The sequence below is a fragment of the Carcharodon carcharias genome, chromosome 4, assembly GCF_017639515.1.
Source record: "Carcharodon carcharias isolate sCarCar2 chromosome 4, sCarCar2.pri, whole genome shotgun sequence".
Taxonomy (NCBI): domain Eukaryota; kingdom Metazoa; phylum Chordata; class Chondrichthyes; order Lamniformes; family Lamnidae; genus Carcharodon; species Carcharodon carcharias.
Window position 1 is genome coordinate 116,648,254 of NC_054470.1, and position 13,694 is coordinate 116,661,947.

The window sequence follows — 13,694 nt, forward strand, 5'->3', positions numbered from 1 at the left end:
TGCCACAACCCTTACCCTGACCCCGCCCTCACTACCACAACCCTCAGCCTGACCCCATTCTCACTTCCACAACCCTCACCCTGACCCTGTCACCACAACTACAACCCTCACCCTGAACCCGTCCACATTACCACAATCCTCACCCTGATCCTGCCCACACTACCACAACCCTCACCCTGACCCCATCCACACTACCGCATTCCTCCCTCTGACCCTGACCCCACTACCTCAATCCTCACCCTGACCCCGTCCACACAAACACAATCCTCACCCTGACCCCATTCCCTCTGCCACAACCCTCACCCTGACCTCATTCCCACTAACACAACCATCACCCTGACCCCATTCCCACTACCACAACATGCACCCTAACCCCATTCCCACTACCAAAACTTGCACCCTTAACCCCACCCCCACGACCACAACCATCACCCTGACCCCGCCCACACTACCACAATCCTCACCTTGACACTGTCCCCACTACCATAACACACACACTCACCGCATTCCCACCCCCACAACCCTCACCCTGACCCCGTCCCCAATACCATGGCCCTCACCCTGACCCCATTCTCCCTACCACAACAGGCACCCTGATGCCATCCACAGTACCACAACCTTCACCCTGACCCCGCCCACACTACCACAACCCTCAACCTGACCCTGTCCACACTACCACAACCCTCACCCTGACCCTGTCCACACTACCACAACCCTCACCTTGACCCCATTCCCGCTACCACAACCCTCACCCTGACCCTGTACCCACTACCATAACCTTCACCCTGACACCGTCCACACTACCACAGCCCTCAACCTGACCCTGTCCCCATGAACACATGCCTCACCCTGACCCCATCCACAGTACCACAACACTCGCCCTGACCCTGTCCACACAACCACAACCCTCACCCTGACCCTGTCCACACAACCACAACCCTCACCCTTACCCTATTCCCACCCCCACCCCCTCCCCCACAACCCTCACCCTGACCCCATCCACAGTACCACAACACTCGCCCTGACCCTGTTCCCCCTGCCACAACCCTCACCCTGACCCTGTCTACACAACCACAACCCTCACCCTGACCCAATTCCCACCCCTAAAACCCTCACCCTGTCCCTATTCTCCCTACCACTACAGGCACCCTAACACTATCCACAGTACCACAACATTAACCCTGACCCCGTCCCCAATACCACAACCCTCACCCTGACCCTGTCCACACTACCACAACCCTCATCCTGACCCCATTCCCACGACCACAACTCTCACCCTGACCCCGCCCACACTACCACAATTCTCACCCTGACCCTGTCCCCACTATGGTAACACGCACTCTGACCCCATTCCCATTACAACAATGCTCACCCTGACCCTGTCGCCACTACAACAACCCTCATCCTGACCCTGTCCACATTACCACAACCCTCACCCTGACCCCATCCCCACTACCACAACTCTCACCCTGATCCCGCCCACACTAGCACTCCCTTGTCACCCTGTACCTGCCCATCACTCTGACCCCGTCCCCTCACTCTTTCCCCGTCCCCTCAATCTGACCCAGCTCCCTCGCTATGACCCTTCCCCGTCACTCTGACCCTGCCCCCTTCGCTGTGACCCCGCCCCCTCACTCTGACCCAGGCCCCTTGTTCTGATCTTGCACCTAAACTATTCCAGCTCTCTCTATGACCCCGCTTTCTCCTTGATTTGATTGCACGTGCAGCTCTTCTCGCGATGTTTGCCGTGTGGGCGGGGCCTGGTTGCTGGGAGACGGTTGGGAGGGTGCGAGGAGACGGAGATCGGGACCCGGAGAACGGAAGAAGCGGAGCGGCCGATTTTGCCGAGGAGGGTAAGAGGACCGGGTATCGGTCACTGCTTCGGCCGCTGATCCGCTATTGTCCTGTACCCGACTGCGGGGCGTGGAGCGGGTCCGTGCCTGGCCGGCGGAGTCTGGGCCTTGGGATCCACTCACCCCGACCCCGCCAACCCTCCACTCGAACTGGTATCCCCTCGCCCCGGGATCCCCTCACTCCGAGATCCCCTCACCCCGAGATCCCCTCGCCCCGGGATCATTCCCTCACCCCGAGATCCCCTCGCCCCAGGATCATTCCCTCACCCCGAGATCCCCTCGCCCTGGGATCATTCCCTCACCCCGAGATCCCCTCGCCCCGGGATCATTCCCTTACCTCCGAAATCCCCTCACCCCCGGGATTATTCCCTCACCCCGAGATCCCCTCACCCCGGGTACCTCTCACCTCCGAGATTCCCTCACCTCCAGGCTCCAGGACCCCTTTACCCCCCAGGATCCCCCCACCCCTGAGATCCCCTCACCCCGAGGGGACTCACCCCGAGATCCCCTCATGCCTGGGATCCCCTCAGCCCAAGATCCCCTCACCCCCAGGATATCCTCATCCTGAGATCCCCTCACCTCCAGGATCCCCTCACCTCCAGGATCCTCTCACCCCCAGATCCCCTCACCCTCGGGATCCCCTCAGCCCGAGATCCCCTCGCCCCGGGATCCCATCATCCTGGGGTCCCCTCACCACCCTGCACTCTGGTGACAGTGCTCCCCGCGCCCACCTGCCCCTGCTCATCCTTACTCAGTTGTCACTACTGTTAGACTCCACTTGTAAACCTCAAGTTGCAAGAAGAACAAAGAGAGGGAACCATAATAGTAAAACAAAACCCAGTGGCAACAAAGGAATCCAAAACACAAATCTTTTAAATTCTGTAATATTTTGCTTTTATATTCCTAATTTTATGCTCCTTTGTGCTGACTTTATAGAGATTTTGAAGACGGCATAGGTTTTTAATGGAATTGAATAAAAAAAAGCTATTACCTTCAGCAAGTGGGTTAATAACCAGAGGTCAAAGATTTAAAATCATCGATAAAAGATCTAGAGGGGGTTGGAAAATGTTTTCACGCTGAGAGTTGTTGTGGCCTGGAACATTCCACCTGTGTTGGAAGAGCTGAAGATTGTGGAAGCTGATTCCATAAATAATTATAAAAGGTAGCTGGGCAGTCAAGGATAAGAAACTTAGGGTGGGATTTTCTTTGCCCACCGGCATCGGGCGTGTTCAGTGGCATGAGCGGACAATATGGTGAGAAGGTCAAAAATCAGTTTCATGATGTCGTGGAACCAGTTTGCGATCATCCGCTCTGCCCACTGGTGGCGGGCCACGTTCCCAGTCATCAGGTGCCGGGTACCTCATTGTAATACATCAGCATATCGTTACAAGGCCAGCCCGCTGGATCATCCACCCACATTGGTGGGAAAACACACCAACGTGTTTCACAACAGCATATATAAGCGTGCACTTGGCGGGCTGCATTCACTCGGGGCTTCAAGGTTTGTTTGCCTACCTTGCTTGGGTCAGCACTCGCAGTCATCAGCGCCAGGATTCACAGCGCTGCATCACTTTTAGGGGGGCTCATCGGTAGCTCTCTACCTACCAGATCAGCCATATGTGGGTGGCTTTTCAATGGCTGCAGGGCAAGTTCTTGCTTGGAGAAAGGGAAGCAGTGGCCTCAGGCAAGGGAAGAGGCTGCAGGGTGAGGGCTGTACTGAGGAAGGAGGGTATCCCAGGGTGTGTGTGGGGGCACATGTTGACCTGTGCAAGTGGCCTCAAGATGGTGAGGGCTGAGGAGATGAGGCCAGATGGACATGTGAGGGTGTGTGTGAGAGAGAGTGAGTGGTGATGTCCTTTGAATTGGCAGTGAGTGAGATGGCAGTGCATGTGTGATGGGATTGTGTGTGTGAGTTTAGAGTGATGAGATGGTTGCCATACCCTGGCTGCATGGGTTAGATCATTCATCCTCTATCTGCATTGGATGGCCAGCATCTTCTGTTCAACCTTGGTACTGATCACTGCCATTGCCTACCAAGCCTGAGTTGTAATGTAGCTGCCCCCCCTGCGGCCAGAGTGAGGGCAGAGGACATCACTGCGGGCCTCCACAGTGTCCAAAAGCTGCTCGAGAGCTGAGGTCTTCTTGCCTTTTGGGACCATGTCTTCTTTGCTGCAGTCCTGGGCTAGAAGCAGTTAGCGCGGCTGTACTTTAAATGTGCTGCCTGGTGTGATGAAGCGGCAAGGTGATGGCGTGGCAGGTGAATCGGCGCCCGCCTGCCATTGAAACGGCGTATATCCCAGGAATGCATAATTAATGTGGCAGGTTTGGGACAATAGAGCGTGAAAAGCCGCCATTGTGGCCAGCAGGTAAAACGTTTTACCTGCCCGCTACTGCACTTAGTGTAAATCTGGGACAATTCCACCCTCAGCGTGGGGCGAAGCGCAACTCTTTGAAAAAGGAAGCACGATGGGCTAAATGGTCTCCTGCTTTGCTGTAAATTTCTATTCTATAATACCTTTAAAGTGTGAGGGGTTGGGGCGGCGGGTAGTGTGGTGTAGTGCACAGCTGTACACGGTACTTACTGTGACCTAACTACTAACTTCTACACATTGATTGGCACTATTTTGTTCTTTGGGATATAAATCCCAGGATTAATTCTATAAGAAGTTTTTTCGACCTTTTCAGCAACAGAGACTGTTACTTCCATGTTCCAAATGCATCAGAAATTCAGGGTGTCAAATGTGCCTATATTAAAGAAAAAGAGTCCTCTGTTCTTTCCCTATAGTCCTAGAAATGTTTCCTTTTCAGTATTTATCCAATTCCCTTTTGAAAATTGGTATTGAATCTGCTTCCACAACTCTTTCAGGCAGCGAGTTCAAGATCACAAGAACTTGCTATGTAAATACATTTCTTCTCATCTCTGGTTCTTTTTCCAATTCTCTTAAACCTGTATCCTCCAGTTACCAACCCTCCTGCCACTGGAAACAGTTTTTCTTTACTTTATCAAAACCCTTCATAATTTTGAACATCTTTATTAAATCTCCTTTAACCTTCTTTGTTCTAAGGAGAACAATCCCAGCTTCTCCAGTCACTCTACATTAACTGAAGTCTCTCATCCCTGCTCCCTTTCTAGCAAATCTCCTCTGCAGCCTCTGATATCCTTCCTAAAGTGTTGTCCCTAGAATTGGGCAAAGTACTCCAGCTGGGGCCCGACCAGTGATTTATAAAGATAGAACCATAGATGCCAAATAACTTCTCAGCTTTAGTATTCAGCTTCACTTCATAAAGCCAAGAATGCCACATGCTTTTTTAACAGCCTTATCAACTTGACCTGCCACCGTCAGATTTATGTATATACACCCCCAGTTTGCTCTCTCTACCTGCAATCCGTTTAAATTAGTACCATTTCGTTTACATTGCCTCTTCATTCATCCTGCCAAAATGCATCTCTTCACACTTCTTTGTGTTAAATTTCATCTGTCATATATGTGCCCATTACACCAGTTTGTGTCTTCCTGAAGTATGCTACTGACCCCCTTACACTTTGCAATATTTCCAAGTTTGGTGTTATTTATTAGCTTTTAAATTACGCTCTGTATACCCAAGTTCATGACATTAAAAAAATTTGGATATCGAATTTTATAGGGACCAAGTTAAACCCCAATGACATTGATTTACATCCAGTTCTTACGAGAATTATGTTTCTAGTTTGTTCCATTTGATTAATGAAAGCATAGATTTGTTTGTGATTTTGCTGTCATATTTGCTCTGATATGAGTTTCCAACCATATATCTGCACCATCCCTAAGACTGCCTATTCCCACCTCCATATCATTGCCTGACACCAGCCCTGCCTCAGTTCATCTGCTGCTGAAACCCTCATCCATCCCTTTGTTATCTCTAGATTCAGCCATTCCAATGCACATCTGGCTGGCCTCTTGTATTCTGCCCTCCATAAATTGAGTTAATCCAAAACTGCTGCCTGTATCCTAACTTGCACGCAATCCAGTTCAGCCATTATCCCTGTGCTCGCTGTTCTATATTGGGCTCTCAGTTAGGCAATACCTTGATTTTAAAATTCTCATCCCTCTCCATGCCCTCGCCTCTCCCTATCTCTGTAATCTCCTCAGCCCCACAACTCTTTGAGATATCTGCACTCCTCTAATTCTGACCTCTAGAGCATCCCCTGATTTTAATTGTTTAACCGTTGGTGGCCGTACCTTCAGCTGCCTGGGCCATAAACTCTGGGATTCCCTCTCTAAACCTCTTCTTCTCTTTTCCTCCTCTAAGATGCTGTCTAAAACCTGCCCGTTTGACCAAGGTTTTTGGTCAGCTGCCCTATCTCCTTATGCGGTCAGATGTCAAATTTTGTTTTCTAATGCTTCTGTGAATCACCCTGGGATGTTTTGTTATGTTCAAAGTGTTATATAAATTCAAATTGTTGTAGAAGGGTATTCAGTGTCCAATATGGCAGCACTGGAATGGTCTGATTCAATTGAAGCAGTGTTTGCAACTCTGATCATCTATGAAGAGTTTTATTCTTTTCCAGTTATTGGAAGACAGGACGAGTGATGACCAATGCCTCGAATCAATAAGACTATCATATTGATCCTCCTGACTGTAATAAGTTCCATATTTCTGTTGTTTCAGCTGTATTATTATAAAGAATACTTTTCATCAAAGGCAAGTATGGCATGTACATTTTAGTCGTTTATGACATAAAAGCTTATTAAAATTATATGAAAATACAAACACCAATTTTTTTAAGCAGTGGGAGACCAATTTTAATACTGCAGGAAAAATGTACAATTCCCCGTTTTTGTATATTATCTACATATTTGGTAAATAAAATTATCTTCATGCGTTGTAAATAAAACCTATCAAAATGTGGTCATGCTGTCAGATTTACAGCTTGCAAAAATAATTTGACATTTTATTGACAATATTCAGTCTGTCTGGCTGAGACATTTGCTCACATTATGAATGACATTGAGCTTTTTGAAATTTATCAGTTTAGTAATGTGAGCGTCCCTGGCAAGGCCAAAAATTATTGCTTATCCATAGTTGCTCTTGAGAAAGTGGTGGTGAGCTGCCTTCTTGAAACATTGCAGTCCATGTGGCATTAGGGATATAGCTCCAGAATTTTGATCCTGCAGCAATATATTTCAAAGTGGGGATGATGTGTGACCTGGAGGGAAAATTGGAGGTAGTGGTATTCCCATGTGTCTGCTGCTCATCTAGATGGAATAGGTCACTCGTTTGGAAGGTGCTGTCAAAGTAAATACACTAAAAGGCAGGAGTTCCAGATCAAGTGCAACATTGCTTTCCCAGAATAGACTTTGAATTCTGTGTTTTATTATTCATTAAAATAAATTTTCATGGTCATGACAAGTACATTTTTTTTGTTTTACTATGTAGCTTCGATTCACTAAATCCTGATTTAAAAAAAGCAGAGTGGAATCTGATCTCACTCAGCATCCACATGTACAAAGCCAACAGAGCTGCTGTACAGCAGCCAGCACCTGGTGGATTTAAATAGTCTTTCCTCGGACACTAGACCAATCATAGCATCTCTCAGCTGTCCAGCTGAGTTTAAGCTGACTAGGCACGGATCAGGGATAGAACCTGGTGCCTGGGGTGAATGGTTCAAACTATACCTGCAACAATTTTAGCTGTGTTGCTATTTTTCAAAAGAAAAGCTTTATGCATCTGTATTTTTTCTTATTTAAATTCCATGTCTTCCTCCTGAGGATATTGTTTTTTAAAATTCATATTTTTAATCGATTAATATAGTGTTGAATATAATTGAGTCTACCACATGCACTCCATTAAATGCATTGTTTAAGAAATAAATCGGCTGACCATAGGTTGGCACACAGGGTATGATAATGGGTTAGCTCTCTGCTTTTCATTATTTTAAAAAAATAAATATCACATCTCTTAAGAATTTGAGTATTGAAATATCTAGTGAATACATATGCTAGAACCCTAAATGCCTACCTCGTGAAATTTTTAAAAATTTGCACATTGGCTTCAGCATATTTCTATCATTGAGTGATGGTGTGGGGTTTTATGTTGGTCATTCTCAGAGTGTCTAATCTCAGCTGTTTAAATGTGGGGCTCCAGTGAGCAGGTACCATCTTTCTCCTGCACGAAGGGAGATCACAAGGAAGGTCATTTGTGGGCCAGTCTTGCATCCTTGCTATCGATTCTCAGTGGCTACAGGCTGGGAGGTCACCTGCCTTCTTTTTGGGTTGCATGTTTCTTGGAGAGGCATTTGAAAATTGGCAGGATTAAAAGCTGCATTTGTGATTCAAGTCCTGCTCATATGACTTTCTTTTTCATTAATAGTTTTTTTATGAGATACTCTGCACCTTTTACGTTCTGAATGTCTAGCAGATTCTGCTTATCATGACAGATAGAGTGCCTATTATGGCAGTCCTAAACAGTTCTTAAAGAAACTGAAAAGTTCACCTGACCTGCAGGACTGGAAGCAAAAACAATGCTCCGCAAAGTCTGATGGACAGGTAAAATTGGGAAATGTAATGAGTTGCTGCAGCTCCTTCTGCCATTAGAGGCTGCTTTAACATTAATGTGGTTTAACAAGGAAATTCAAATGTTGTTCATATCCATGAAGTCCTTTTAAAATGCTGGTTCAGAACCCCACTGTTCTACAGAGCCCCAGACTAGTAAAGCTCCAAAAATCTTCTGAATCCCTAGTTGGATCTTAGTTTACATGCTGTACTACAGTGTCATGCACATAGATTAAGATTTACAGGGAATCTTGTAAAATTTATTTTGTTGTGTTGGTTTATTTTAGAATGGGGCAGACATTTCTGGTTTCAAAGGAAGTTATTCCATGGAAGACAGTGTGCACTGGGTATGTATATCATTTAGGCTGCACTGCTGTTCTGTTTTGTGGTTCTGAATAGGTCCTGGCAGAGAGATTAAGGAAAGAATTTGCAGTTATATCAGTGCTTATCACATCTCTCAGATGTTCTAATACATAATATAGGCAATGAATGGCTTTCAAGTATAGTTACTGCTGTTTTATATAGGCATAGCCATCATTTTGTGCGCAGCATGATCTTACAGACAGGAATGAAATGAAATTGTTTGTGCAATTAGGTAAGAATATTGGCTAGGACACTTTTATAACCCATTTTTGTTCCAAACATCACTTCCGAATCCCTGGGTTGTGAGGGTTGACCTATAAGGAGCGATTGAGGAGAATGGGCCAATGTTCCCTTGAGTTTAGAAGAATGAGCGGTGATTGCATGGAAACACGGGCTCCGCACGCTGACACGTAAAATGACGTGCGGTGAGGTGCGCCCCAACATCGCCACGCGTCATTCCGATCTTTCGTTCGGCAGGTGCGCCTGCCAAACTGTCAAAGGCCAGTTAAGGCCATTAATAAATTAATTAACGTCATTGTCAGGGCTGTCTGTCCAACCTAAGGTTGGTGAGCAGGTGAAGAGCCCAGGTGGCCTTCACATTTTTCATGAAACTTCCTCCATGGGCGGGATGAGGTTTCATGAAGGTTTTATTAATTAAAATAAAAAATTTTAATAAAATTCATAAACATGTCCCAGCTCATGTGACATGAGGGGACATGTCTGATTAATTTTATTTTTTCTTTTCACAACTTTACACCTGTCCTTAATCTCCCTGAGGCATGGAACTGCCTTAGGGAGATTTCTGTACTCTTTCACACGCATCCGCGAAAGAGCTCAGGCCTCGACTCTCCTTCATCCCCCCCACCCGCATGGGTAGCGCTGAGCGTTACCGGGCATGCATCATGCTGCGTGAGCCTTAATTGGCCCACCCTCATAAAACGGCGGCGCACAGCTGATCACGGGCGGCGATCGGCTCCATGCCTGCCTGTACCCGCTCCTGTCCGGCCTGCCTGACGGGGAAAAAGTTCTCCCCGTAGAATTCTGAGTGGGGTTTACAGGGTAGGCACTGAGGCCCTCCCCTAGCTGGAGAGTTGAAACTAAGGGGATCCACTCTGAGGGTAAGGATTCAACCATTTAGGGCTGAGAGGAAGAGAAATCTTTACCCGAGTTTGTGAATCTTTAGAATCCTTCGACCCAGAGGATTGTGAATGCTCAGTCATTGAATTTATTTAAAATTGATGTTTTAGATTTTTGGATACAAAGGGAATCAAGGGATGTTGGGCTAGGGCGAGAAAGTGGAGTTGATGCAGAGGGCCAGCCGTTGTTTTCTTGAATGGCGGAGTAGGTTCAAGGGGCTGTAGGGTTTGCTGCTGCTCTTAGTTCTTAATTTCTGCTAAAGAAATGGTGGACTATTCCGTTATTAAGTTTTCAGTATGAAGACTGTGTATGTTTTGCGCCTGTCTCTCCACCCATCCCACTGACATTTTCTATTCCTCTCCCTAATACCTGTCTCTCATCTGTAAGACCACACACACACACACACACACACACACACAAACAACCTCCCCCTAGCACTTCTCTGTCAAGATTGCTACTTACTGTAGTGAATTCTGACACGGCTGAAACAAACAAAACCTGATGTTCAGACTTCTGAATCCATGTGGAGTGGTGGTCAAATATTTTCCTGGAACTGGAGTTGGCTGATAATTTGAATGGAATTGACTAGGTGATCTTGTTTCCATGTTCTTGCCACAGCAGGATGGAGATAAGTGACCTCTAGGATCTGAGAGCAAGCTGGATTATGCTGTTCTTGATCTATGTAGTTACGTATTCCACATCTGCAGCCTAATGTAAATGATTTTTTGCCCACCAGGTGAACAAAGGTAGGAAAGATTCCTATCTATAAATTAATACACATCAACATAAATATATCTATTAAATTTGATGTTTAACTACTGCTGCCTGTCCTCTGAGCCTCTGTGCCCATTAGACACCTACTCAGCCTCTTTAACACCAACTCTGGCACCACCATGCACTGCCCTCAGTGTCTCACTTTCGGTCTTCGATTCAATTGAATGCCCACAGTTTCCCACCATCCCACCACCAGTGAGCTCTAACAAACCTGGAGATTATTTGTTTGACTATAGAAGCCACATTAGATTTGGTGCAGAATTGTACAAAGGATTGCGTGCTTTTGCTAACTGTGGATAGTGCTTTGTAGTAATTTTATTAACGCTGCATGTGTATTCTTTCCTAGAAAGTGGTCAAAAAGTTTCTTGGCTTGGTATCGGTCCACAACATTCCTTTATATCTCATTGATCCTTTGGTTTTGGGACGGATGAATGAGAATATTCACCATGAGGAAAGTACAGGCAGTGGGCTGACCTGCAAGTACCTGTGTGTACCCAGGGACTTCACCACATTTGCACTATTGGACAAATTTTGGAAAAATGAAGTAAGTGCCGATACCTCTGTAGTCACTCAATTTTTTTCCTTCTTTCCAATAGAAAGGGCTGTATTTCAGTAGTGGTTGATGCACAAGGAGGTGCTATATGGTGCCACGTGCCATGCTGACTTGGAACTATATCACCGTTCCTTCACTGTCACTGTGTCAGAATCCTCAAACTCCCTAACAGCACTGTGGGTGCATCTACACCACACGCACTGCAGTGGTTCAAGGTGGCTCACCACCACCTTCTCAAGGGCAATTAGGAATGGGCAGTAACTGCTGGCTTAGCCAGTGATTTCCACATCCTGTGAACGAATAAATTAAAAAAAAGGAAAGGACTAAATGGCTTTTTCTTACTCCTTGCTTTATGATCTGATGATACGTATGTGATAGATACTTCCATGTTTAAATTATAATGATAGTATGTTATATTTATCAATAAAATTTTAACATGACTTCGGATTTTTAAAACTAACCTAAGGGAAGCTATGCTTTTTGTTGTGCAGAATATGAGGGTGGGACCTTGGGTTTGAAGCTCAAGTTGTTCTTTGGACTAAAATTAACCAAATCATAAATCCTTTTATTAAAGAATAGGTGTGTAATTCTTTAATACCTATCAAGTGTTATGGAGTTCAACATCCATTTACACCTCAGATTCTGCCTGCTGAGAAGCTTAAAAAAATGTTTAATTTCTAATTGAGGATTTTGAACATTCACGAAATAAGGAGGGGAATACTTGCTTGCTCTGAAGTGAGCCAGTTGCCTGGACTAAGCACAGCCCAAAAGCCTCAGTTCACTTGGCAGCCACATGTTTGACCACTGCAGTGAGAAGGGCACCATGTGGCTTCGAAACATGTTTTCCTTCATTTTAACAACGTGTTGAAATGATTTCGCAGGTTGATTCCAGAAAAAAAATATACTGGTGACAGGTATTTATTTTGGTCTGATTTATACTTTTTTATTTGCTTCTGTATAAATAAGCTCATTACACATTAGATTTAAGCCACCTTCAAAGTCATTTGGTTAACATTAATCCTAATGCAAGATGCTGAGTCACTTCAATGGATGAAGAGGAACCTCTTGCACCAGTTTCAACCATATCAGATCAAATGGTGTTTGAAAATACTGACTGATTTTGTATAAAAATAAATATTTTTGAAATTCGCTAAGGTGTTCCTGAAGAAAGAAGCTGAAGAGGAGGGTTTTCAGTGGATGGAGCTGAGTGGTAAAGACCCAAGGCTGGCTGGAATGGATGGTCTTTCTGGTACAGAAATTCCATTGCACTACATCTTTAAGCTACAGAATCACGCTATCCACTTGGTGGTATTTTATGAAAGGAGCGGCAACTTCCTATGGCACGGGCAGCTGCGGCTCAAGCAAAATGCGGACAAAAAATTTGTGCACTTCCGAAAGCTGCAATTTGGGCGTTACCCTGGAGCCTTCAACAAGTAAGTGGAAACTAAGTGATTCGAGACTTGCCAGAAATGTGCTGCTGGTCCAAGTCAAGATCTGTTAATAGGGCTTCAGTGTAACCTCTGTAGTCACTCAATCATTTTCTATTTTTCCAATAGAGGGGCTGTGTTTCTTTTGCACCTTTCAGAACCTTGGGACATCCCAAACTGCTTCACAGCCAATGAAATGCTTTTTGAATTGTCACAGAGCTGAAGGCCATAGGACCTAAGTGCAGGTCACTATTAAAATTTGAAGAGTGGGAGTTAAATCTATCCAAGTCCCAAGAATTGGTGATTAGATTAATTACGCAGAGAAATGGGTTAAAGTTGGAGTAGCAAGCGCCTCAGAATTTCATTTCAGGGCTCAACATCTATGAAATGACATAGCAATATGACTCCAAGCAACCTGTGATTTATTTCTGCTTTTATTTCAGATTTACAGCATCCGCAATATTTTGCTTTTATGATTTATTCCATTTTATTTGGACTGTATATTTATGTAAACGCACATTTTGCATGGACTTTAATCCCCCCCCCCCCCCCCTCCCCCACCCCCCCCCACCCATTGTGTCTTTTTTAACCTTGTGACTGTATTTAACCGAATAAGCAACTGAGAAATCCTGAGGTTGTAAATAGATTTTTCCACTTGGCTGTGTTCATTTTTTGTTAGAAGCTGTTCATGCATCATCTCTAGCAACACCATTGATTTATGTTGATTGAATAAGTCAAATTGTATATTTACTACATGGACTTGGTTTTTTAACTGGCATCATGGAGATTGCATGTGTATTGCCAAGCATTATTCCATTAAACATTCTCAACCACTATCCTTGATGGGATGTTTTCACATAAGATTCTGAGAAGGGTTCACAAGAGAGATGCTAAGAGGCTATTTCCCCTGGTTGGAGAGTCCAGAACCCCGGGGAGTAGTCTCAGGATAAGCATTTGACCATTTTGGTCTGAGATGAGAAATTTCAAAAGTTTGTGAATCTTTGGCGTTTTCTACTGCAGAGAGTTGTGGGTGCTCAGTCTGAAGTATATTCAA

The 13,694-nt window shown here is 45.3% G+C and overlaps 1 protein-coding gene across 2 annotated transcripts in view; it reads left to right on the top strand.

Annotated features, from left to right (window-relative positions):
* The first annotated feature begins 1,752 nt into the window (after nucleotides 1-1,752).
* fktn (fukutin) overlaps nucleotides 1,753-13,694 on the top strand; it is a 28,695-nt gene continuing 16,753 nt past the window's right edge. The window contains exons 1-5 of one of the 2 annotated variants that reach the window (XM_041185531.1): nucleotides 1,753-1,853; nucleotides 6,403-6,536; nucleotides 8,674-8,733; nucleotides 11,007-11,204; nucleotides 12,369-12,646. In XM_041185531.1, coding sequence (XP_041041465.1) covers nucleotides 6,432-6,536; nucleotides 8,674-8,733; nucleotides 11,007-11,204; nucleotides 12,369-12,646 — 641 coding nt within the window. In that variant the 5' untranslated portion in view covers nucleotides 1,753-1,853; nucleotides 6,403-6,431. The remainder of the gene's footprint in view (nucleotides 1,854-6,402; nucleotides 6,537-8,673; nucleotides 8,734-11,006; nucleotides 11,205-12,368; nucleotides 12,647-13,694) is intronic. The other variant, XM_041185532.1, reaches the window with a different exon arrangement.